Genomic DNA, 24,571 nt, shown 5'->3' on the forward strand with positions numbered 1-24,571 from the left:
GGCACCTGGCCTGGAGAGTTTCTCGCCCTCTGGACTGTGCCGCCCACACACTCATCAGCAGCTCTCTGACCTCTTTATCTCCTGCAAATTGGTTGCTGGACCCAACCTATTTGATCTGGATGGATCTTTCTGGCAAGTTCATGGACAGGAAGCATCGTAACAGCTGTCTCTCTTTTTGTGATCGTAGCTCGTCTGCATCCATCTGTTCGTCGGATGTTGCAGAATGCTGATATTTGTCATTTATTTCTCATGTATTTGTTGGAATACTTTAAAAAAGAGGTGCTTCCCCTCAGCATCTATTTGATTACCTAGTGTTATAGTTGATATTGGAAAAACACATGCTTGATTCTTTTCATTTATTTTCCGGTTTTCTAGATAACAAATTCATTCCCTGAACTACAGGACCATAAAAGGTGAGCTGTTAATTTCTGTTGGTTTAAAAATCGAATCTCTCATTTTAAAAATAAGATCACTCAGAGCCAGAGGTTAAGTAACTGATGTAACATCACACAGCATATTGGTGGCAGAGCTGGGGTTAGGTAGTGTTCTCCTGCCTCTCAGTTTGTTCTGATCTTCCCTTTCCACAAGCAGAACAGAACCCAAGGCCTGGAGCCCTAGGCTCAAAAGCTGTCTGAGAATATCCGAAAGGGCCAGCAGATATTCCAGGCATCGTCCAACTCCCCTCCTGGCTTATTGCCTTCAGGACTCTGCCCCACAGCCCGGTGAAGATTCACTGGGAAGGGACGGGGCAGCCTGTAGTTTGTGTTCTGCTTCTGGAAGGGGGCGAGTTGCCACCCCTGGAAATTCCGCCTGGTGTCCGGGAGTTGTGGGAACGTGCCCAGGTTGCTATGGGGAGGTTTCCAGCCCTGGCTGCCATGAAGCAGCCCCCTGCCAAATCCTGCCTTGCTGATTCTCAGCGGGAAAGTGGGAAGTCAGAGTAGAAAGTTCCAGCCTGTCAGTTAGAAGGGACACCTGAGAAACCATCTGTGTTAAGGATCTTAGGTCGAGAGCGGTAGAGAGAGGGAGACTGTTTAGTGGAGGAGGTCGAGAAGAGATGGGGAGAGAAGAACCAAATGGGGTTAGGAGAAGGAAGAGTATGTGGCCCTATGTGTGTGCCTGAGGTGGGGGTGGGCAGGCTGCCTGGCTCCTGAAGACTGTTCAGCTCTCCATCTGTTCACACCTACTTATGCAGCTGATGACCTCAGACCCACCTGCTTGTCCTGCTCTCCCTCCTGCCTGCTCCTTTTCCTCACCCTCCCCCCCACCCCCAGCTCCTAGGCTAGCGGGAGAGTGACGGCAGCAGAGATAAGGACCTGCTCTTTTACGTCAGGATGCAAATCCCTGCTAACCTGTGGGTTAGAGAGCCAGTCAAGGACAAGGACACTCTGCTGCCAGTGGCCCAGGTCTGTGTCCTGAAGCACACTGTTGTGGTTACTGACCCTGGCTGGACAGGAGGGTTGCTTGGACTGCATTCTTGGAAGTGAAATGAAACTTGGCAGTGGGATATAGTGCCTCACTGAGTCGTAAAACTGAGATCTAGGGGTTCCAAAAAGCTGATCACCCTAGTTCTTTTCCTTGAAAGAAGATTCTGGAGGAATTCAGCTGAGACGGCATAGTAAGTCCATATGCTATAGCAGAATGTTTTTCAAATTTCAAGTTGTGAAATTAATTTAGTGAGTTGTGATCAGAATATTATAAAAAAGAACTAGAGTTGACACCAGACCAGGGTACTTTAGATGGAGAAGGTGAGTGTTGTTTCATGAAGCTTTTTAGTGCTGTGTGTATTTATAAGTGTGTGATGTGTACAGGATCACAGTGTGCTTCTTACAGCTGTAAGTCACAGCCAAAACTTTTGAATATCATTGCTCTTTTAGAAAGTGTCAGGAGTGAGACTTGAATTCACCGTAGGATATGCCACGAAATTGCTGTGTGACCTATGGTGAGTTGCTTAACCTCTCTGACCTTCGTTTTCTTCATCTGTGAAGTGAATGAATGAAACCAAATGAGATTAAACCGGTGATTTCTAAGGCTCCTTCCAGCATCAGATTCTATCATTGTTAAGATAAATGAGAACTCAACCTGTTTTTAAAGGTTCTCAAGGAAGAAGATGACATCTTCTCCCATAAGCAATAATTTCCATTAAAAAGTACCTCTTCCTCTCTTGGATTAGTTCATTCCTTCACTCACCAATTATGTACTGACATGTCCGACACCATTCTAGGTCCCAGAGAGCCAACGCATGGGATAAAACACAAAAATCCCTGCACGTGTGATGCTTCCTTAGCAAACTCTGCAGCAGTTTATGTGGGGTTTTTTGTTTTCATTTATCATATGTTTAAAACAAAATAACACTGAAAACCTTCTGTAGATGTGAGAGGATAGTTATCATTTTTCCAACAATTGGTTTGGATCCTCAGTTTCTCCTTCCACGAAGTGGGAGTGTGAACATGGAATGCTAGTAATTCATGGAAAGGGCTCCTGGCGGTCTTTTATGCTCAGAAGGATAACCTGACCTGATAATCTCAAATAGAAACCTGAACGTTCCAGACTAGAAATTCTTATTTTTCCTTGAATTTTTCTGCTCCCCAGTCCTGCCCCCAGAGCTCTTGAAACCACAGACCATTCCTGGAAGGCAGTTTACTTTAAAAGGTTCAGTTCCAGCTCCTTGACATTTTCATCTGTTCTCAGTGTAGAGATGGGAAGCCTCCTTTGAGGACTTCAGGAATAGGGTGGCATCTTTCTGGCCTTTAGGCCAAGGACTCTTGTAAAAGGAAGACTGCAGACTCCTGGCTACCAGGGTACTTAATTAAATTCAGTGATAGGCATGCTGGGGGACTTTGGAATCTGAAAGCATCCTGGCCACCAGGGGGCAGAAAGAAACTTGTTTTTCCACACCACCGATGGTTGCCATTTCTGTCTACCTAGATCCTGCGGTTTTAAACTGGCTGGTAAAATGACCTCTTCAAAGCAAGTTGGGCCAAGTCAGAGCCCCTGCATGCCACGGCTATAAGCAATTAATATAGGCTGACACTGATCTCTCTTATCTCCCAAAATTAAACGTGTGCGTCTATTCATCAATTCAAAAGGTACCATTTGAATCCGTTCATGTACCAGATACTGAGCTAGATTCTGTGAATCCAGCCTTCATCAAGGCAAAGCCTCTGCTCTCCAGGACCTCACAGTCTAAGCTTTTCCAGAAACGACAGACAAAGGGCTTATTGCCCCCAGGTGGTTCAACATGGTCTTGAATCCAAAGTTATAAGGCTCTTTTCTTATAGGTGAAGGTTGTAGGTGTTAAGAGCATGATCTTGGCACTTTCAAATGAGAGAATATAGATCTCTGTGAAGGAGATTTAAGAAAGTGGCCTCTTGATGCCTTTGGTATTCTAGCTAAACTTTGAAACACCAGTTGGAACTGACTGTATAGCCACATCGTGTGTCCTAAGCCAGGAATCCCTGTTTTGCTGTGTAAACTTGTGGGTCTGATCCATCTTTCTGGACCCAAGTTTTCCCAGCTGCTCTCAGAAAAGGCCAGGACACTAATAGAAAACTAAGTGAAATGGAAGAGAATGATATTATGGGGCATTATCCCAGTGTAGAAGCCCAGTGGGGATTCTTCTAACCCCTTTGCCACGTGTTTACAGCCGGTTGGTTGTTTCCATGGCTAGTAGCTCCCCCTGCCCCCACTCTTATTTGGTGTAGACACAGGGTCTAGGTTATGTTAAAACTATAGTATTGTAACCTAGAAGTCAATAATTATCCAGCCAAGGGATCAGATTTTATTTTTCACAATAACTTGGATGAGTTGAGTGTATAAATGGATAACATGGTGCAGCTCACTACTTTCTTAAAAATAGAATGGAACAAGGGAAGAATTCTGGGACACACTTCTCCCAAGTCAAACTTTTTTGCGGTGGGTGTTACCCATAGGTCACGTTGAAAGTTTGGCAGGATTACCTCTGCGCCAAGGCACTGCTGGGTAGCGAGCACTTATAATTAAGTCCAATAATTAGGATGTACAGGGAGTCTGCTAGGATAATTTGGACCACCTCTAAATTGCTGAGCATGAATTCATGCAGGGATGAACACTTACCCAGTCCATCAACTTTAGATTCTTGAGCTCTTCTACGCCAGACCCCTGAAGGGGGTCCTCTTTAGCTAAAAGGCCACTGCAGATGAAAGTGGAATTCTGCTTCTGTAACCTCCGGATAAAGTGCCATGTTTATTGTTTCAGAAGACTAGAGGTAATAGGGTAAGGACTGAACTGGTCTATAATGTTTATCTTTTAAAAAATTTTTATCTGGTATTTGCCCCAAGGCAGCACTGATAAGGGTAATTTTTACCAAAAGCCAGAGAAAAAGAAATTTGTTTCCATAATTGGTGACCTAGGCACTTTTAGGTAGTAAAAAAAAAAAAAGACCTTTGAAGGGGAATTAAAAAGACCTAAGACCTAATGTGTCATTGTCTGACCACAGAACTACCAGGTTGGCACTTTCCGTGATTATGGTAATTTGGAAAGGGCACCACTGGCTGGGAATCCTGCCTTTGCCTCTTCTTCCTGTGGGACTCACACGAGTCCTGTAATTGCTCTGATCCTGCTCTCTCACCTAGAGAGTAACATTACGCCTATCTTACTTCACTGGGGCGTTGTAAAAGTCACACTGCTTGTTTGTGGAGACGTGTTCTGGCTACACAGGACTGTGCAGGCGCGGGTTCTTATTTTGGGAGCGACCCCCCCAGGGTCTCATCTCATCGCTGAGACTCCCCATTCTCGCGCCCTTGGCCCCGGCGAACATCTGTGTGTCTTGGCTAAGGCACTTCAGGTCTTATCTGTTTTGCCTGCCTGTTCTTGCCCTGACACCAGGCAGATCTCTAGAAATCATGGGAGCTCTGAGAAGGAGATGCTGTTGTCAAGTTTTTATTTGTCTTTGGGTTTTAGAATACACCTCTGTCCAGGTCTGTGCAGCGTCACCACCACAGCATCATCACCTGCCGGCGGACAGATGAGAGGGACCTGCTGGCTCGAAACTCAGGGACGCTTGCCTACAGCTGACGTGGCTCCCTGCAAACGTGCGCTTGGGAGAAAGAGGCCTTACTTCTGCCTTCAAAGTTGGTGACCCGGGTGCCTGAAAATACAGTTCACAAGGGACAAATTAACAATAGAACTCACAACAGGCACTGAGAGCCTTGACAGTCTTCTTTCTGCAAAGACAGTGGTAGCTTCACTTTCTTTAGAAATCAATAACCTGTGCGCGACTTACCCTCACCAAGTTCCAACTGGTTTCAGACTGCAGTGGAGTTAGAATTGCTGAGTCACCAGATGAGATTTGAGAAATGGTTCTCCATGCCCAGCCCCCACCGGACATCTCTGATTTTAATAAGCTCAGGGAGGCCAGCAGGCAGCCTGAGGTGCGAGGGCTGTGATTATGAGGACAGAGATCTGACCCTTAGGAAGTTTTGAGGACAAGGAAAAAGAGTTTATAGAAACAGAAGAAGAGATGGGGAAAAGTGGCGGGTGGGGGAAGAAATCTTACTGAGAAAAGGAGAAAAGAAAGAAACGGAGGAGGAAAAGGGGAGGGAGGGAAGCAGGGTAGGGTAAAAGGAGGGAGATGAGGGTTTAGGAGAAGACTTCTTTGCTACAACCTCCTACTAAGACCAGAAACAAATATGTTAGAGTGGCATCAGCTGTGCCCAGATGTCCTTTAGATGCTCCACTGGCGACTCTTAAGACGACCAGGGATTCTAGAGCACACAGGAACCTCCGCCCTGCTCATCCCCCATCTAATGATCTAACGGTCAGTGGCAGCTGCATCCCACAGCCCTTAACAGCAGGGTAGCATCTCCTCTGCCTGGGAGCTGGAGAGGCTGAGAAGCACCACACGCTTTCTCAGGATTTGAGGAAGGACAAAAAAGACATAGAGAGAAGATGGTAGCAGAGAGAACTCCCAGATCACTTTCCGTGGGTTCCGTAGGGAGAGACTGTGAGAAGTGATGAGAGCAGAGAACGTGGCATTGGAAGAGTTCACTTAGTTGTTGAGTGGCTTCTAGGAAAGGTTTAATTGTTTTTAACCTATGAAACACACCCCCACCTTCATGCCTACCTGTGGTTTGTTGGATAATGGTTGCATCCCCTAAAGTGCCTTGTCTGCCTCCAAGGGCACTTCCCAGTGCCTTCTGTTTAAGTGTGTGAATAGTTTATCTTCTTTAGTAGGTTATGAGCTCCTGAAGGGCAGGGTACTGACATTTATCGCCTGGCACGGTACTTAGAATACAGCAGGTGTAACAGATATCCACAATAGGCACCTGATAATCAAATAAATGAGGCAGGTGACGGTTTCCTTTTAGGAATCTGGCAGGCAGATCTCTAGACATCATGGGAGCTCTGGAACTGATCTGCTACTGTTTAGTCTTGCTGTGGCAGGTGTGGGCTTGGTGTTACTGGCTTAAGCTATATTTCCCCAGAGATTGGGAACTTCCTAGGGACCATCAGCACAGCCCTAATTGTCTTCATTTTAAATTAAGGAATGAATTTAATTTTGACATTTTTTGGATTAAAACTGTTTTATTATCTTAATCAGTTATGATGAGCACATGAAATTTATAATGATAATGATACTACTTAGTACAAAATAGAAAAATCACACACACACGATGCTGTAATTTTAGTGTATGTGCAGTATCATTCCACCCCCAACAAATGTATACTGATCTATTCAAATAATCGTAAATGATTAAATATATAGTAGGTGTATGGTTTTTTTTAATCAGTTGCATTTCACCTTTGAGTGAAAATACCACGATTTCCTTAGTCTTTTTTAAAAAAAATATTTTGGTTGTTGGCAACTTTTCACTGTTAAATAAACATTCTCTCTTACATAAGAAGTAATTATTATTACTGTTGAAAGAAAGAAACAAAAACTAAAGCGGTTTATTGAGTTCCTGTTACGCTCCAGGCACTTTACTTGTAGCCTATCACTGAATTTTCACAACCCAGGAAGTGTGTATTGTTTTTCTCGTCTTGCACAGAAAAGAAACTGAAACCTAGAAGAGTAAGTGGCTTGGCTAAGTCACATAGGCAGCGAGCATAGAGCTAAGATTTACATTCCGGTCTCCTTAACTCCTAAACCCTGTTCCTCTAAATCACAGAACACATAGGAGCAGGATTGTAAGGTCAAAAGGGTTACTAGCTTATGGCTCTAACTGTATTTTTCCATGTTGCTTTGGTGCTATTATATAAAGCCCCACTCCCTACACACTTGATCTTAGCCAAAAGGCCGAGAAGCGATGCCCACTCCCTAAGTATACTATTTTCCCCATGAAAAAAGTCAGCTTTGTCTGGCTTCAGTTTTTAAGCCAAGAAGCTCAAAGACCAGAGTCCATGCTCTTTCTTACCTTCTTTGTAGACAGAACCTATCTTTTTCTTTTTCTTTTTGGAGTAGCAGCCTTACTATTTTTTTAATGGAAGTATTGGGGATCGAACCCAGAACCTCATGCATGCTAAGCACGCACTCTACCGCTGAGCCATAACCTCCTCCCAGAGTCCATCCTGAGTTTGAGTATTGCCTGCTTGGAAAGGAGCGTCAATTATATCACAATCTGCCCTGAGTTCACCTAGTCCTGGGCTCTCATCCTTACTTGAAGGTGGGGCACACGTGGTTTCCTGCCCTCCAGACCAGCAGTGGAGAGAAATTACACTTCTTCTTTATTATCACCCCCTTTTCATTTCCTTTCTTCCGTTGAGAAATGCAGCAAAGCACATTCTGTCCCAATGAGAGCTCTGGGGCACTCTGCTGTAATCTTCCCTGCCTTTCCTCGTTGCATCGGTGGCTGTGCTGGAGGATTATGTCTTGAGTAGGGAACTGATCAGTGAACATCAGGAAATGTAATTATGGAACAGGGGACAGGGGGGCACTGGAAGACTTCCACAAGAACTCAGGGACCATTTGCACATCCCGTTTTGTCTTTTGAAATTCAGGACGGAATTGAGTGTTCCATGAAGCACATGGGAAGGGACCAAAGAGGAAATGTGGGCTTGCCCCTCTGCTGGCTTCTCTCTGAGGAGCCCAGAACATGTGAGATGAGCGAGATTTTCTTGTTAGCCACCGTTTAATCACTAACTTCTGCCATTTTTGCTTTGTTGGTAAAACAGTGGACTTGGAAACTTGTTTTTAGTGTTTCCTGTTCAAGGATTCCATGTTACATTTTGGTGCCATGAAGTGTAGGAGGCTTCCAGATATCATGCACACATACATAGACTTTGTGCAAAATCCAAACAGCCGCCATTGCTGTAGCCCAGCCAAGGGTTAAACAGCTATCTTCTTATTGCAGTGTGTTTGGGGTTTTTTCCTCTGGCACCGCGCTCCTGTATGTTTTAGAAATAAATACAAATGGTTTTGCTCTGGTTCAAAGAAGATTTTCCCCTGCAGCTGATCTTACCATAATATATAGCTTAATATAAAGCCTCGCATTCTGAATACAGTTAGTCTTCAAAGTGGGTTAAGATTGTCGTGCTTGGGGCACTTCTAAGGCATTAGTTCCAGTACATTGCATTAGCTTTATCAGTTGCTTCTCCTGTAATGAAAGGGATAGAAAGTTCACCCGCTTGAATAGAAGACCGAAATGCCATCTCTTAACTTCTGTGGAGTGTGATGGAGATGATAATTGAATGGGCATAACCACTCCATTGTGAGGGAGCAATCAAGCATTCTCTAGTTTCCTTAGAAAAGGCAAGTGCAGAAACCTGAGATGCTGGAAGCTAAGCGTGCTATTCCTACTAGCGATGATAATAATGATCATGATCATAATTGTGCCAGTTGTTACCGTTTCCCACCTATCTCCTCCACAGGCCTTAAAATAAACAAACCTGTATTTTAAGCTCTTCAGTTGACCTCAGTCTTTATCCATCTCTTTTTGTGTGTGTGTGAGTGGGGAGCTGCTGAAATGATAAATGGATTTCATACCTGCAGCCTGGGTGGCCCCGTGTGGGGTGGGTTTTTATAGTGCTCCCTGGGGTGTGTGATGTGTCTCTGCAGCCAGGCTTCCCTTGCCGCTCGATGTACTGTATTACGGTAGCGTTGAGTATGCAGTGCTTATGCACAGCATTGCAGATGTAGAAACAATACGGCCACGGACTTTTCTGAGCGTTATTATATGCCAGGGACTGTGCCAAGTGCTTTAGGTGTATAACCTTATACTCATAGAACAAACTCATAATGTAGGCACTGTGGTTAGCAGTCTGGTTTTTCACATGAGTTACCTGAGGCACTGAGACATTAGTTAACATGTTAATAAATGGTGGACCCCAGATTTGAACCCAGACATTCTAATTCTAGAACTCTTGCACTTAACTGCTAGGTCATACTGTCAACCATACGTGAGGAAATAAAGGAGTGTTATACACTTAATATAACTGGGAAGTATGCTACAAATGTCAAGGATATGCAGATACGTCTGCCAGCTTCGGAAATTCGTATCTGCAAGTACCAGTGTGGATGTTTATCTCAAACAGGTCGTGTGACGGATATTAAGAATGCATATTTGGGGCACCTGGCATAATTGTGCAGTATAGGGGTACAAATGAGTTACCAAATCAGGTACCCACTTAGGTCCCAAGATGCTGACACTGAAGACAGAGATCATTCCATGCCAGAAGAGAGACCAAGTTACCTGTGGGGGAGCATAAACTCTGGAATCCGATTGTGCAGTTTGCACCCCAGCCCAGGAACTCATTAGCTGCGTGTCTTCACATGACCTTTCCAAGCTGCCTTTTTTTCTCATTTAAAATGGGGATGATAACTCACTCATTGGGTTGATTTGAGGATTGATTGAGATCATGCCTGATTCATAGTAAGTGTGCAGTAAAAAAAAAATAAGAACTTACTATGATTGGTCTAATTTAAGTAAAATTCCCTTCCTCCCTACAGCGCAGAACCTGCATATGTAAGTTGCTCTTGGTAACATTTCCCTCCAGAAAACAAGCAAACTTCCTGGAACCTGCGCCAAACACCCGTATAAGCTATTTAGTGCCAATAAAATGGAAAACAAATTATTTTGCCAGTGTGCTGTAGAGGGCACTGTTAGTGAAACAGTAACAGGAAGATGAAGTGGTTTAGCGTTTAGGTAGAAGTATGTGGCAACTTCTGTAAACCTAAAACTTTTCCAAAAGTTTATTTGTTTACAAAGTGCGTGGTACTGTGTTTCTGGACTCAGCTCCCCGTAACGAGTGGAGAGACTCCTTGTTTGCACCACAGCAAGCAGGCTCACACAGGCAGCCGACCAAGAGGCACTTCTTGAGCGGAGTTCCTTATCTATAAAAGGTGGGGGTTGGACTCCTCTAAGGTATTTTTTTCCGCTTTGAAACTCAAACGGAATGAACAGTCAGTTAAGGGGAATTAAATTATGACTTAATGGTGGCCTTAGAGTCAAGCCTGGCAGACATCCTTTGGACAGGAAACTATGGAGACGGACGGTTATTTTCTGGAGTGCAGGGCAGCCCCAGGGCTCCAGTGGGCCTGGTCTTCCCACCAGGGGAATTTGGGGGCTTGGCCTCCCTGGAGATCTTTGAAAGAAAGTGGGATGAAACCCTTTCTCACAGGAAATAGTGAAACTGAGTTCCTCACCAGTAACTGAAAGAGAATTGATTAAACTCCAATTCAGGATGTTTTCTTAAGACTTGGTAGGTCAGCAGCTGTTTCTAAATGCATTCTTGTTCCTTCCTTTAATTGCTCCCCAAAGATCCATAGACCAAACACCCTTACCTAGGAAACCGGAGCTTTTAGTTAATCAGGGATGAATATTCCGGGAAAGAGGGTCCCAGTCCCAGGCTTCTTCTGAGACCTCCCATGTGATGCTGGCTGATGTGAGGTGATAATCTCAGAGAAAGGTTGGCGGTGGTCAGAGCTGTCCCTAGGGACACTGCAGGGCTAAGACAGACCGTGCTTTTTAGCCTTCATCTCTGCAGAAGGGCAAGGAACCTCCAGAGAGAGTCTGAGGCTGGGAAGCTACCTGCACCGAGTGGGTGCTGCTTCAGATCCTCCGACTTCTCGCCTAGTACTCCCCTACCCATCACTTCTTCATTCACAGACACTCGCTGAGCAGACACGCTGTGTGGGGCAGTGAGCTCCGAGACAGGGTGACAGAGATGGATGGGACATAAATCCTGCCTTGATGGCAGTTACAGTCCGAGGGGACGTGGAAAATGCGCACCAATAATTATGATACCGGGGGGAAGAGGATGTGTTGCAAAGCAGTGTGGGTAAAGTGTGCCAAGGTTTTTAATACAAGTGGGGACTGATTTCAATGAATATGGAGGACATTCTCAAAAAGGAAAAGACACAGAAAACAGACTTACGGTTACCAAAGGGGGAGGGATTACCAAAGGGATAAATTAGGAGTTTGGGATTAGCAGATACACAATACTATATATAAAATAGAGAAACAACAAGGTTGTACTGAATAGCACAGGGAACTATATTCAATAGCTTGTAGAAACCTGTAATGGAAAAGAATCTGAAAAAGAATCTATATGTGTATGTGTAACTGTATCACCTTGCTCTACACCAAAAATTAACACATCATTGTAAATCAACTATACTTCAATTTGAAAAAGAAAAAAGCAAAGAAGGAGAAGTCATGAGAGGACAGCTAGAAGGGCAAGAGTGTGAGCGGACTTGCTGCAGAACCTGGAGCCTGTGGAATACTGTCGCCCTTCGACGTGGACGGGCCCTCCGAGGCCGTCTGGTGTCAGCCTCGATGTGAGAACCTCCTACATGTTCAGTCTCTGCTTGAACACTTCCACTGATGGGGAGCTCACCATTTATCTTTGGATAAAGTGTCTGGTCACTGAAGGAAGTAGGGGGAACCTCCAAGAATTTGTTTGTTTGTTTTGTGGGGGAAGTAATTAGGTTTTTATTTATTTAATTCCTTTTTTTAAATGGAAGTACTGAGGATTGAATCCAGGACCTTGTGCATGCTAAGCATGCACTCTACTACTTGAGCTATACCCTCCCCCCGAAGAATGTTTTGTGTGTATGTGTATGTGTATGAAAGAGAGACAGAGAGAGAGGGAAGGGGAGAGAAGGGGAGAGTGAAAAAGAAGCAGGGTAGTCACCTAGATTTTCACCATTCCAGTGGAGCCCTGCCTGAAGGACAGTGGGGCCGATGAGTGCTGACTGGTTGTTCTTAGTTAAGCCGGGGAGATTTTATGGTGGGATGGAGCCTGATGTCCTTGTTCCAAAGTCCAAGGATGCAGGGGCAAACTTGCACAGAATGAGATCATGTGAGCCAGCCTTCAAGAACAGAGACTTTGCTTGGCTAGCAGGATTTAAGCCATTGCCTTAGTAAGCCCTGGAAACAAGTCAGATCTACCTTTGGAAGCTCAGTTAGAACCCGAAGACTGCAGACAAGGTACTTTTAAAGGTCTTTAGTGTTTACTAAGCTACCATTTCAGCAGTGGGTGGCAAGCCTCATTTGAAGCAAACCAACTTAGTGGTGCCTTGGGCTGCCCCATTTGTAAGAGGCCAGTGTTCCTTCTCTGCACTGGCCCTGCTTGGAGCGTCGTGTGGACCATCCTGGCAGGTGCGGAGCCCTGCGATCACCTGAGATCTATAGGCGGACTTCCTCACGGGTAAGAGGTGTTAGAGACACTTGGGCACAAATTAGGAATTCAGGCTTCACTGACAATGTTAGTCGCAAATGAGAAACTGCTTAGGTGGCTTGAACATGCCATCAAGTACTTTTCGCAGGAGAGTTCTGCTAAATCTTTGGGATAGAGTTTCTTTTTAAAATATTTAGAATTTAATAGGAAGGCCCAAGGAAGTTGGTATTAACTTTGTTGCATGTTTTAGATAGGTGAACAATTAGAAACTGACTGAAAACAGGAAAACAGAGTCAGTTTGCAGAATCGCCATCCCAAATATCCATTTACTTACCAGATTGCAAATAAAATACAAGTCTTCCACAAAAAGTGAGAGAACCAGTTTGAATGGTGGCTGAAAAAAATATTTTACAGGAAGTTGCAATAGTAATACAGAGGAGTGGAGAAAACGGTGGTTTGGGATTCAGAATGCGCGGGTTTGAATCACATCTTAACACCTGAAGTTTTAAATCTCTCTGGGCTTCAATTCCTTCATTTCTTAAGTGGGGAAAATGACACTTTCCGGAGGATTTTTGTGAAGCTTAAATGAGAAAATACAGTGCCTGGGTCAATAAACTGTAGATGGGTCTGAAAATGTTTAGGACTTCGAAACATTTCTAATCTATGCCTGACTGAAACAGATTGTTTATTTGGTTCAGGTCATAGTTAGCATATATTTGCTTTGAAAGGAAAGGGAATGAGCATGTAAGTTGATTATTTACAGACACACTTTTATTAAGCAGTGGTGGTGTTGCAAAGTCGTGTATAAATCAAGCAGTATTTAAAATGCAAGAGAGGAATTTCCCACATAAAGGAATTCTATTTGTGTAAAGCAAAAAGGCCTTTCCAAAAGCAAATAAACATTATCATGTCTTTTGTGCAAATCTGAATGTTCACGTATGGGGAACCATTCTAGCGAGGTATTTGCGTTTGATTAACTTCTTGCTCTATGTGGGCTTATGAGGGAATTAGATGCGCACAAAAATGTGTGTGGACAAAAGCAGAATGAGTGTTTGGACTCGTTAGTGCATTTGTTTGTTAATTATTCTTTAAGGTCAAAATACTACCTCCAAAATAACACCGGAAAGAATTAAAGTAGAATTTGAGCAAAAGATACTTGATTTACAGAAAACAGTTTCCATTCCAGCCTTGTGACCTTGGTCCAGGATTGATCTTACCAGTGCCTCTGTTTCTCATCCATGATCCCGGGTGGGACAGGGTGGAGGAAGAAGGGACCAAGTTGCTAATGAAATTGGACTAGATGTCTGCTGTTTCTTTCAGGCCTATAATTCTGTTACCTAAGGGAGTTCTATTGCTCATACAATTTTCCATCTGTCAGGCAGAGTTAATATGTCTTCAGAAAGTACCAGCTTACATCAGGGGCATGGTTGAGGGTAAGGGAAATGGAGCTCTTTCTTTTCCAGGAAATACGAAGAAACCAGGTCGCTCACCATTCAGTGATGTTTCATGTCCATGTGACATCTGTTACTCACGGGGTGGTTTCCTCGTAGAGTGCGCCTTGTTCAAGTTAATTACTTGAATCAAAATGTTCCTGCCCGTAAAGAAACAATTTTAATGAACCCTTTTTGTAAAACAAATGATTTGTATTATATGATGATCGTTCCAGTCCATACTGTTTAAAAATCTGTATTTTCCTACACCAGGATGGCTTACAGTAAAGTAGATCTTTCCAGTTCCTAGACTGTGAGAGCTACAGATGAGACTTCAGAGGTCAACCAGTGTTACGAATCCCCAAATCCCAACTTCAGGGTGTTTAAAATACTGTGCAGTCACTGAATTGGGGTGAATTGTGAGGGCTGTGGTCCAGCATCCCAGCTCCTAGATGCGGAGTTAGGGGAGGGTGAGCCCCCACTGGGGACAGTTGAGGGCAGAGTCCAGCCAGGGTCTAGGCTAACAGACTGTTCCTGAAGAGTGGGAACCTCTGAACGCTGTGACTGTCATTTCAAGGCAAGGGCTCACACTGCATGCAGAATTTTACAGGGTGAGTTACTTACAGTGACTCCTCCCAGATGCATTCCTCGCAGAAAGAGAAATGAGTCGGGGTGCAGTGGGAAAGTTTGTCCAAACCTAGGTTGCGGGGGCCGAGGCTGAAAAGCCCCCGCTGAGTGCAGCCTTTTTTCAGCTCCACCCTGTGGCACAAGAAAACAATTTGAATTTTTTGTTTGAAGTGTGTAAAGGCTAGTGTCCCCAGTGCTTTGCACACATGCCGTTGTAGCCTGTCAGAGCAAATTAGGCAGGTTTTTTTTTTTTTTTTTTACAGTTTTAGCATCACTTCCTTGGGCAAGAAGTTACTACGGTTCTGCTTAACCCTGGAAGCAACTTGGAGGACACTGCTTGAACATCTGGACCTCTCTGGACCTGGGCTTGCTTGCCTATAAAAGGGGGCTACTTTTCTGATTTAAGGGAGGTGGCATAGCCTGAGTTCCTGTTGGAAATAAAAGCCTTAGGTGGTTGCTTTAGCACTTGAGTCATTTCCTGGTGCTTTGGAGCCCTTCTGTTTGAGTTGGTTAAGCCTCCAAATCTTTGTGTCTTGGTCTTGGCACACAAAGCCCTTTATCACCTATGAAGCCTTGCCTTTTTGATAACGTGACTTTCGTAAATGCCTGTAACCTCCTTGTGCCACCTTCTGTAATCTCTAAAGCCAAATGGCGGAGATAAAGTGATGGTTGGCTCAGGTCTTTGAAATGTCTGTTCCATCATTCTGGAAATTTGTGATCACTAGGATGTAGACTCCTCCAGGGCACAGACTTGGTTATGTGCATCCCTCGTTTTCCAGCACTTAGAACATAGCATGCTCAATTAATCTGTGTTTAAATGGGTAAATGAAGGAAAATCTATGGTAGATGTAATCTCTTGCTCTCATTCCTCACCTAATGGAACTTTATGATCCAGACTGTTCTTTTTGTGATTCCAGGAATATACTCCACTCTCTTTTACACTGCAGTGCCTTTGCCCAAGTGGTCCTTCTGCCTGGAAGCCTGCCCCCCTTGGTCTACCTGGAAAACTCCTCTGCTAACCTTCCACCTTGGGTGGTTACTGTCTAGTCCATGAAGTTCTTTCTGGATCAAGCTCTCTCCCCTCTGGGCTCACTCTGCATTTGCTTCGTGCTTCTGTTGAAGTGGATTTTCTTACCAAGTTGTAGTTCTTGGATTTCTGCTCTCCCTCCTACTCAAGATTTGAAGCAACTAAGGCCAGGGTCATCTTTGATAAACATTCCAAAATGATTTTGAGGAATAAATGAATAGTTTTACAGAAACTTTTGAGAAACCTTTCACAGTACCCAGTATTATGGTATGCTTAGAGTCTGGGTATATTAAATACTTTTTGATTGATTTGCTAGATTACCAGGTACACAACCAAGCTTCAGTTTTCTTAGCAGAACTCCATTTTAAATGGCATAATCATACAGTTACAGTTTGTTCCTCTGAAACATAACGTCTACCAACAATAAATCACACGCACACATAAATTAAAAGGAAAAAACTCCATGTCTCCTAAATTTCTCTCTCTCACACACACACACACACACATGCACACACACACACACTGCTTTTCATGGTCTAACTGCAGATCCTAGAAGGGTGTTTAACACACAGAAGATGGTCGATAACTCTTTAAGAAGGAACGGGGATGAACGGCACTGCTTTCACTGCCTAGTTTCTACAAAGCACAAAGCTCGTCTTCAGCCCCCATTTATTCATTCCCTCTGTGCTCTTTAACCTGCACAGTCACATTTCCTTGCTTGCCCTCCGCCACAGTGGTCCCCGCAGAGGTCATCCGTGACCCAGTTACAACATCCAATGGGGTTGTCTCAGTTGTCCTCCTACCTGACTTCATTGCAGGGTTTGGCATCATTTATCTTTCTGAAATGTGCTCTAGTTGAAAAAGCATGAGTTTTCAATCAGAGAGACCCTGGTTTAGATTTGTGCTGATCTTCCACTTGCTGGCTGTGTGAACTTGAGCAAGTCAGGCCCTTTTAAATTCACCTCATCATTTGTCAGCTTTTGATACCTCTTTCTCAAGGTGGCTGGAAGGGTCAAATGGGATGGTGTGTGTGAAGCCCTCAGCCCAGTGCCTGGCTTGTAGTAGTCATTCAACAAACACTGTCTTCTTCCCTCCCTTGACTTCCGAATCACCCACATTCTTGGTTTCCTTCCAGTCTGAATCTCTGAATAAGCCTTCATAGGGCTTTTCCTTGCCCACCCCCTCTCATTCCACATTTTTCTCCTGCCCTATTTCGATTTTCTCCATCTCTTACCTGCACTGCTTGCCATGCATATATATATATAGTCAATACTCCAAAAATATGGACTGACTGAATGACAGTCTCTGAATTGGCCTCTGCATGTCTCATCTTTTGCTTTTCCAGTATCTATTTCACACTGTCACCAGAACTGATCTTCCTCAAATTCAGATCCATAGTGTCACCACCTCCCCCCCAAAAACCAACAAAACTTGAATAGTGTCTCTTTGTTTAAAGAACAGAATCTAAACTTTAAATACTCACCAGTCTTACCCTCTTGTGTGTGTGACCTCCTCTCCTCTCATGTCCTTCCGTAAGTCCTGACTCCTCTCCCAATTTTCAAAAACTCTCCATGGGTTTTTACTCTCCAATGCCTTTAATCAAACTGTTCCTTTATTCCAGAATGCCCTGTTCCTCATCTCTACTGAAATTCATACTCTAAGTCTTGTCTTAAATACTAATTGCTCCATGGAGTCTGCCAAGACCACCTCTTTCCCTCTAGTTAAAATTTATTGATTTTTCCACTCACACCTGTTTGCACTTAATTCATTCTGCGTCGCTAGGCTGTATGCTCCAGTGTACGTCCCATGTGGCGCTTGTCTTGTTGTCTCCCCAGCACTTAGGAAGGAGCCTGACACAGTACTCCAGCTTAACAAGTGTTCATCGAATTAAACTGGATTGAAAATCAACAGGAGCGGTCACGTTTCCTAATACAGATCTTATAAAGGAGACTAATTAGGTCTAACAAAGGCGGACATTTATAGAGCGCTGACTACGTGCCAAACACTATTCTAAGTGCCCTCCGTGATTCAAATGCTCACAACAGCTGTTGGAGGGAGATGCTATTAATTATCTTGATGTTATAGATGAGGAAACAGACATGAGAAATTAAATAATTCATCTCCAAACCAACAGCTGGTCAGTGGTGGAAGGAGTCAAAAGCTCAGATCGCATGCCTTCGGGCCTGGGCACGCCATCACTGGTATACACTGCCAGTGGTATTTGGTGACCCTTCCAAGGAAAGCAGCAGAAGAACCAGAACACGCCACCTGCCTTCCCTGGAATGGACCACAAGGACATGGGCTGGGTGACGCAGGGAGTCTTTTCCAGCACTGATGTCCTTGGAAGGTTTAGAGGACAAGCAATGATGTCTGTCTGCAAAAACAGGGTCAGCCAAGTGTTGTGTAAAATATTCTTATTGGATTCCTGAGCCTTTTGATGAGCAGTTAAACCAGGGAGGCTTATCTGGTGACAGTCCTCCAGAGGTGGCGTCACTGCTCACCCTGGCCCCTGCCGAAGGCTGCTAACCTTGTATGTGCGTTCCCCAAGGCTGAGCACTCCGTCCTCGGGAACTGAGACTTGGTAAAGTCTTACAGTACTTTCCTCCTTTTCCTCCGAAGGAGAAGCTGGACATGGAGGCTGGTCAACTGTGGTTTTATTTAGGTGGTGTTTAGCCAGCATCCTCCAGCCTGACCACACAGATTCAATGCAGAAACCGCCCTGACTGCTTCAGTAGTGAGCTCCTGCCAGGGGGAGGAGGCAAGGATTGGAGAAAGGAACAGACAGAAGATACCAGGGCAGAGGTGGAAGCTTACTCTCTCTGACTTTACCTGCCCCTGCAGCCCCCACCCCTAGCATCTTTTCCGTCACCACCCTCATCATTGGTCCCTGCATTTCTGTTTCACCGTGCAAGATATTAGGGCTGTTTGTGGGTTTCAGGGAGGTGTTTAGTATCCAGTAATCAAGGTGCCTGGGGCCAGAAGTACATCAGTTCAAATGGAGTTTGTTTTAGGCATAAGTGAATTGCTTTTATTTAAAACAGAGGAAGTCTGGCCCTGCTGACCCAGAGTGCTGGGCCTTTAAGAGATCATTCTTTCCTGCCACTGCCTCTAACTAGACTCCAGTTACCTTTAAAGATGTGCAGAGGAAGCCACCTTCTAACCATCCTTGCTCATCCATTCCAGTCCTTGATTGGCCTTCCTCTTGGGAAATGTTTATTGTCTGAGTGTCCCACCCTGAGCTCTACACAGATTCATTTCCTCTTGCTCAGCAGCCAGAGGAGAGCTTGAGCACACGACCTGGCCATCCTTCCTTTTGTCTTTGAAGACAGTGAGTGACACCTCTCTACGGCATGGTCCACATCTCTCAGTGTCTCTAGCTTCTCTAATAGCAACAAGTTCCTCTTCATGAATGCCCACTGCCTGCGTCTTTCCCTGGTCCGTGGGCCAGCCTTTGGATTTGGCTGTTCTGAAACTGTGCCAGAGAGACAGACTGTGTCCTAACCTTGAGGGTGGGGACTGACTGACTGGTGGCAGCACTGTTGGAAGGGACACACCTGTCCATGCTCTTGGGAGTTGCCTGCCCTTGGCATCCCTGAGGCCGGAGGGATGTGGGTTGGTGAGGGCTGGCCCCTTCTACCTCACTCTCACTTGGATGTGCACTCAGGAGAAATCTAGCATCACAGCTGCTAGTTTTCACTTAAGCTCCCTCCTGGAAGTTTCTCCTGAATAATGGGCTATGTATTTGCGGGTCTCCAGAAGTAATAGACAGATGTTGGGTGTCTTGTGGCCTGCAGGAAAAAGGAGCCTGAACAGTTGAGAATAAACAACAGTTGCTTGGTAATATGAGGCCTGGCTGCGAGCTGAGGGAAGGGAGGCCAGGTCGTCCTGGCCACCACCTGTCTGGAGGGCAGACGGCGAGGTCAGTTTCCCAGAGAACTGTGGGGGTGGCTGAGAGCCAAATATGGGAGAGAAGTGAGGAGGGGGGCCTTGGAGAGGAATGCAGTGGCTGGGGTTCTGAAGCTCTTTGCTCCTGACCCCCTGACACCAGCTCCTTTGAGAAATTGTTTTTCAAAACTTTGTATTTCCATTTCCACCCTTGTAGAGTAACTGATGGAATTCAACAGCCACATGTTGTTTCGTGATCTGCCCGCTAAAGTCAGGGCTGGTAAAATTCTGGTGCTACAAGGGACCTGCTTTTCAGAGCTGATGCATTTGATGAGATTTGGGTGGCCTCTAACTGGCTTCAGATGACCCAGGTTCAAGGTCTGGCTTTGTCATGATCAATTATTGTTGGGTTTTTTTTTAAATCAACGATCTTAGATATCTTTCTATGTCTCATTTCAGTAAATTATAAAATGAGAGTAATCTCTATCCTTCTCACTGCTAGGGTCACTGGGAAGATAAAAGATTATGTCTGAAAGCCCTTTACAAAAGTTTAAAGGTTACTGTACAAACAGAACACACAGGACACTGGCTAGAATCGAAGGAGACACCTGGTCCTCCCCTCAGTGTGCTTACAGTCCTCACAGTAATGATGACTTGCACCTGGAGGGCATCTCATTTCCAAACTAGTGTCCCATTTATCACCTTACTTGATGGTAACTGCAGTGAAAAGTAAGCCGCTGGGGGTGGAGGGGTAGGGGGTGTTTTGAACAGGGTTTTAATAGGTGACAGGTACCTTCTTTTCTTTAAGCTGGGACCGCAGGTGGACATGAGTGGGAACAGTGCTCAGGGACTTCAGGTCCTCTGGGTGTCTGCTTCCCAGCCAGTGAAAAGCATTTCAGATTTAGTTTGGAGGAGGTTTTCCTTCAGGCCAGGAGAAATGTAAATGATTATTCTCAGCTACTGCTGGGCCCAAGGCTTAAATTAAGTCTCACAGGATTTTGATGTTAGGTCCAGAATCTATTGTGGGTGGAAAAGTGGCTGAAACATGTGGGAAGGGGAAGCTGCTGACTGATCTTCCTTTTAAGGGGCTTACGTTTAAATTCAGAGGCCTCGTGATCAACTTCAAGGGGGCCACTCCCCTTGTTGAATCTTTCGGTCCCTGTCTGTGAACACTCCTGTTCTGTTTGAAGCCCTCAACAAGCAGGTTTCTTGAACTGACAAGCCAGCAGATCCCTGGCAAAGCGCTCGTCCTTGGAGGAAATCCAAGGCAGTGAGCAACTCTGTGGCTTAACTCCGGACCCTGAAGTTTGGAGTTACAACCTCCTCAGCATTCCGGGAGCCGGAAGCGGTGTCCTGCTCCTTGCCAGACCTGACACCTGATGGGAAGGGGTTTCTCCTTTCTTTACCACGTCCTGGAGTTAAAATAGAGTGATACCACCCTTGAGAGAACCAGTGGCCGGATATGGAAAAGAGTCAGAAAATAAGACGAGGCTGCTGTTCCAGGGAGTCATTTACTGGTGGGTCTGGCCCCAGCTTTTTGGCTCCCATTTCTAAACACACTTCCCTTAGACTCTGGGCCTTGTAGGTGGTGCACTGTCTCAATGCCTTGAGCTCCTTCCACGTGTCCTCGCCGGGCCTGATGGACCCATGGCCAGCTGTCACATTTGAACTGCAGCAGCATATTTTCTTGCGGTGATTTCTGGTGATCTTTAGGAATGTGGCCTTTCCTTAGCTTTGGGACACTTGTGAAATGTTCTTCTGACCTTCACCCTGGCACAGAAACTGGAAACTCACAGAGAGGGGCAGAGAGGATTAGGTGAATTGGATTGTGGACTTAATGGTTGCATTAATTCTGCCCCCTCTGGTCTGTTTGGAAGCTACCATCTCTACTTTGGTTCTTACATGCAGGACTTATTGAAAAGGCAAATGCTGGGCTGGGGGGGTGGGTACGGTTGGTGATAGACTTTCCTCCTGAAGCTGGGCTGTTTTAGACTCAGTCTGGACAGAGAGCTCCTCAGTAAGGTGGGACAGTTCTAGAGCCAGTCTCTTAGGGTGGTACCTGGCTGTAGGTGAGGGGTTCAGCATAGCTTGGGACGCTACAGGACTGAAGTGGACTTTCTCAGTTCCGTGACCTGGGGACATACTAGACTTTTTGTGATCCAGTCCATGCCCCTTGCAGGTTGAAACAGAATTGACTTAGCCCCCAGGAATGTAAAAGGAGTCCTCTAATTTCATTCTGTTCTTGGGATGGGGCTCTGGTATTGGCGAGGTCACTCAAGAGGTACAGAGATCACTGCCTTTTCCTGACTGGTCCTGTGTGCCCTGTGTGTCTCAGATCTTGTTGTCTGTCCTACCTCCGTATGTCATGTCTGCTGTTCTCAGTTTAGTCCACGGATCTGTCCTGTCTCCTCATCTTGTCATTTTGGAAGTAGCCTCCAGGAATCTTGCTGTCTTGACTGTACCCGGGCTTCCTGTGCCCCCACTCGCACCCTAAGTTATTCAAAGAAAGCACCTTTCTCAGGAGAACCGATCCAGCTGAAAAGTCCCCTAGTTTTCCCTCAACCCTGTATCCTGGGTGGCCCTGGCGAGTCAGTACTGATTTCCTCGGTTCCTCCCTTCCCCCTCTCCCTCCCAAAGAAAAAGCACGGAGTTAGATTAATGAGAGCTGCCTGGCCAATCGTCGCTTTGAGAAAGTTTGGGATGTGATCCTATTTCATTAGGCTGATTGGAGCAGCCTTCACTGGGAGGTAGAGTCCCTCCCCAGGGATTCCGCGTACAGTTACACTAGCTGTCGCCGCCCGTGCACGCCCTTCTGGACAGAAATGAACCCCCACCCCTAACCCCGCTCGTCGCCCCCTGCTCCTCCTCTTTTGTTTTTATCCAGTGTCTGCTTCCTCTCTCTCTCTCTTCCCCTCCTCCTCCTCCCTCTGCCTCTTCCTCCGCTCTCTGCCTCCCTGCAGCGCCAAGCCGGCTCCCCAGCCGGGTCCGCCGAACGCAAACCGCTGAGAGTTTGCCTAGCCGCCCCTGGGGCCGGGGGCCGCGGGCCGCCGAGTCCCGCGCAGGCACGGCCGCCAGCCGGCGAGGGAGCGCCGCGGAAGGAAAACAAGCGGGCGCGCGAGGAGAGCCCCGGAGGGCGGCCGGGCGGCAGCGGCGGGCGACCGAGTTAGATCGGGGCGGCCGCGCCGCGAACCCCCGCGCCCCCTCCTCCTGCGCGGCGCTCCGGGAGACAGACTTGCTCCGCTCGCGGCTCGAGCGGCGACCGTTTCTTAACGCGTAGGGCGGGAAGCCGGGCCGGCGGGCGGGAGAGAGCGGGCCGGCCGAGGCGCCGGGACAGCGCGGAAGCGGCGGGACCCATGCCGGCGGCCAACATGATGGAGAGCCTGCAGCCGCCCGCCCTGCAGGTGCCCGAGCCACGGGGCGCGCCCGAGGGCAGCCCGATCTGGTCCAGCTCGTCGACCCCCACGCTCCGCCGCCGGCGCTTCAAGATGCGCCGTATGAAGAACGTGCAGGAGCCGAGCCTGGAGGCCGGGCTGAGCCGGGACCTGCCCGGCGTCTTGGCCCCCGGCAAGGAGTTCCTGCAGCTGCCGTCCATCGAGATCACACCCTCCAGCGACGAGGACACCCCGTGGTCCAACTGCTCCACGCCCAGCGCTTCCCCACGCCGAAAACGCTTCCTCCTCCGCAAGTGGCTGCGGGTGAGGGAGAGGAAGGAGTGCAGCGAAAGCAGGTACGTGCCCGTTCCGCTCCCTGCCTTCTTCCTCTTTCCTCCCCACTCCTCCCCAGAGCTGTCCGGGACCCCCAGGGTACCCCTGGAAACTTCGCCGAGGATTGCAGGAGCCCTTCGCTGTAGTGGACGGCTTCCCACGTGTCACCCGCCGCCCCAGTCCAGGGCAGGGGACCCGGTGACTTTACATTATGTAACACGTGTGCATGGGGTTTCACGCCGCGTTCCACCCCATTGGTTCCTCACAGCAACATGAATAGTAAAAATCGTTAGCAGCTAATGGTTATCGAGCCCTTATCGTGTGTAGGTCACTACAGTGAGCACCATCTATCTCCAAATTTAATCCTCCCAAAACCTCTTTGAGATAGGGACTCCTCTTAGCCCCATTTTACCGGCGGAGGTAGTAGAAGGCGAGAGAGGTTAACTCATTCTTCCACTTAAGTTTCTAAACTCCATTTCAATTATTACTTTATTTTTGGCCACCCCAGATTCCCTTTCCTGGCCCTATGTGTAGAGGAGGTGGTGGAGTATTTACATTGAGAGAGTCACATTTCCTACCAGTCTTTAGACATCTGGGCCTGGTCCACACGGTGATGGTGTGTGCCAGCTACTTTGTGCCTTGGTAAATGTGGCATCTGAGTAGTTGTCAAGTTGGCTTTCCCTAAGCAGAGAACTGGTATAGAATACAGGAGGGCAGCTCCACCCAGTCTTGGCCAGGGGTTGTATTTGAGCCAAACCCATTGCCTACTGGAGGGGACAGTCCTCACTGGCTCTTTGATACTATAGACCCTGCCCATTTACTTTCAGACTCTAGGGCCCTGTCTCTTAACAATGGTCTGTGCCTTTGTGGGGCACAGCTGAGCAATTGGCCACCTTCCCTGGGACTCTTCCTCCCAGAATGTCCATTTCTATTCATTTGAATTCAACAAGTGTTTATTGAATGTTCTTGTGAGTTCAGTCTGGTACCAGCTAATGGTGCTGTGGTTGGGGGGGGTGCTGGGTAGAGTGTGGGGATGTGGAAGTTGAGAAGGAATATGGGAGGAGACTTGGATAAGAAATGGCATAAAGCCTGTGAGTTTCACTGGGATGGAGGGGATGGAATCTTTGAAAGACATGTACTATGTGTGCCATGTGGACTGTACAGGCAAGGAGAGGAGAAAGACTTCTGGACTGAAGAGGCTCAAACCATGACAAGTACAGACAGATAGTAGAAAACAGCTGAACAAGTATGAGGTCAAGGGCATGAGGTCAGGAAAGGGGAACAGTACGGACAAAGGCGTAAGA

At 46.5% G+C, this 24,571-nt stretch overlaps 1 protein-coding gene and 3 long non-coding RNA genes across 10 annotated transcripts in view; 2 read left to right on the forward strand and 2 right to left on the reverse strand.

The window, feature by feature from the left end:
* Window positions 1–4,791: 4,791 nt before the first annotated feature.
* Window positions 4,792–14,892, reverse strand: LOC135319912 (uncharacterized). The gene is made up of 3 exons (XR_010378946.1): window positions 14,649–14,892; window positions 14,085–14,185; window positions 4,792–5,125 (listed from the first exon to the last, which is right to left on the reverse strand). It is a non-coding gene; the product is annotated as an uncharacterized LOC135319912 (long non-coding RNA).
* Window positions 11,742–15,113, forward strand: LOC135319910 (uncharacterized). The gene is made up of 2 exons (XR_010378943.1): window positions 11,742–12,624; window positions 14,915–15,113. It is a non-coding gene; the product is annotated as an uncharacterized LOC135319910 (long non-coding RNA).
* Window positions 15,114–21,060: 5,947 nt separating this feature from the next.
* LOC135319911 (uncharacterized) lies at window positions 21,061–22,388 on the reverse strand. The gene is made up of 2 exons (XR_010378945.1): window positions 21,918–22,388; window positions 21,061–21,352 (listed from the first exon to the last, which is right to left on the reverse strand). It is a non-coding gene; the product is annotated as an uncharacterized LOC135319911 (long non-coding RNA).
* Window positions 22,389–22,398: 10 nt separating this feature from the next.
* The window catches only part of GRAMD1B (GRAM domain containing 1B), a 154,594-nt gene continuing 152,421 nt past the window's right edge, over window positions 22,399–24,571 (forward strand). For 4 of the 7 annotated variants that reach the window (XR_004133854.2, XR_010378942.1, XM_010986544.3 and 1 more), the window contains exon 1: window positions 22,423–23,290. Coding sequence is in view for 4 of the 7 variants with exons in the window: in XM_010986544.3 (XP_010984846.2) it covers window positions 22,917–23,290 (374 nt within the window). In the remaining 3 variants the exon portion in view is untranslated. Of the gene's footprint in view, window positions 23,291–24,571 lie in introns of all 7 variants that reach the window. The other 3 variants (XM_064482169.1, XR_010378941.1, XM_064482168.1) reach the window with 3 other exon arrangements.

This window comes from Camelus dromedarius, chromosome 34 (genome assembly GCF_036321535.1).
Source record: "Camelus dromedarius isolate mCamDro1 chromosome 34, mCamDro1.pat, whole genome shotgun sequence".
NCBI lineage: Eukaryota > Metazoa > Chordata > Mammalia > Artiodactyla > Camelidae > Camelus > Camelus dromedarius.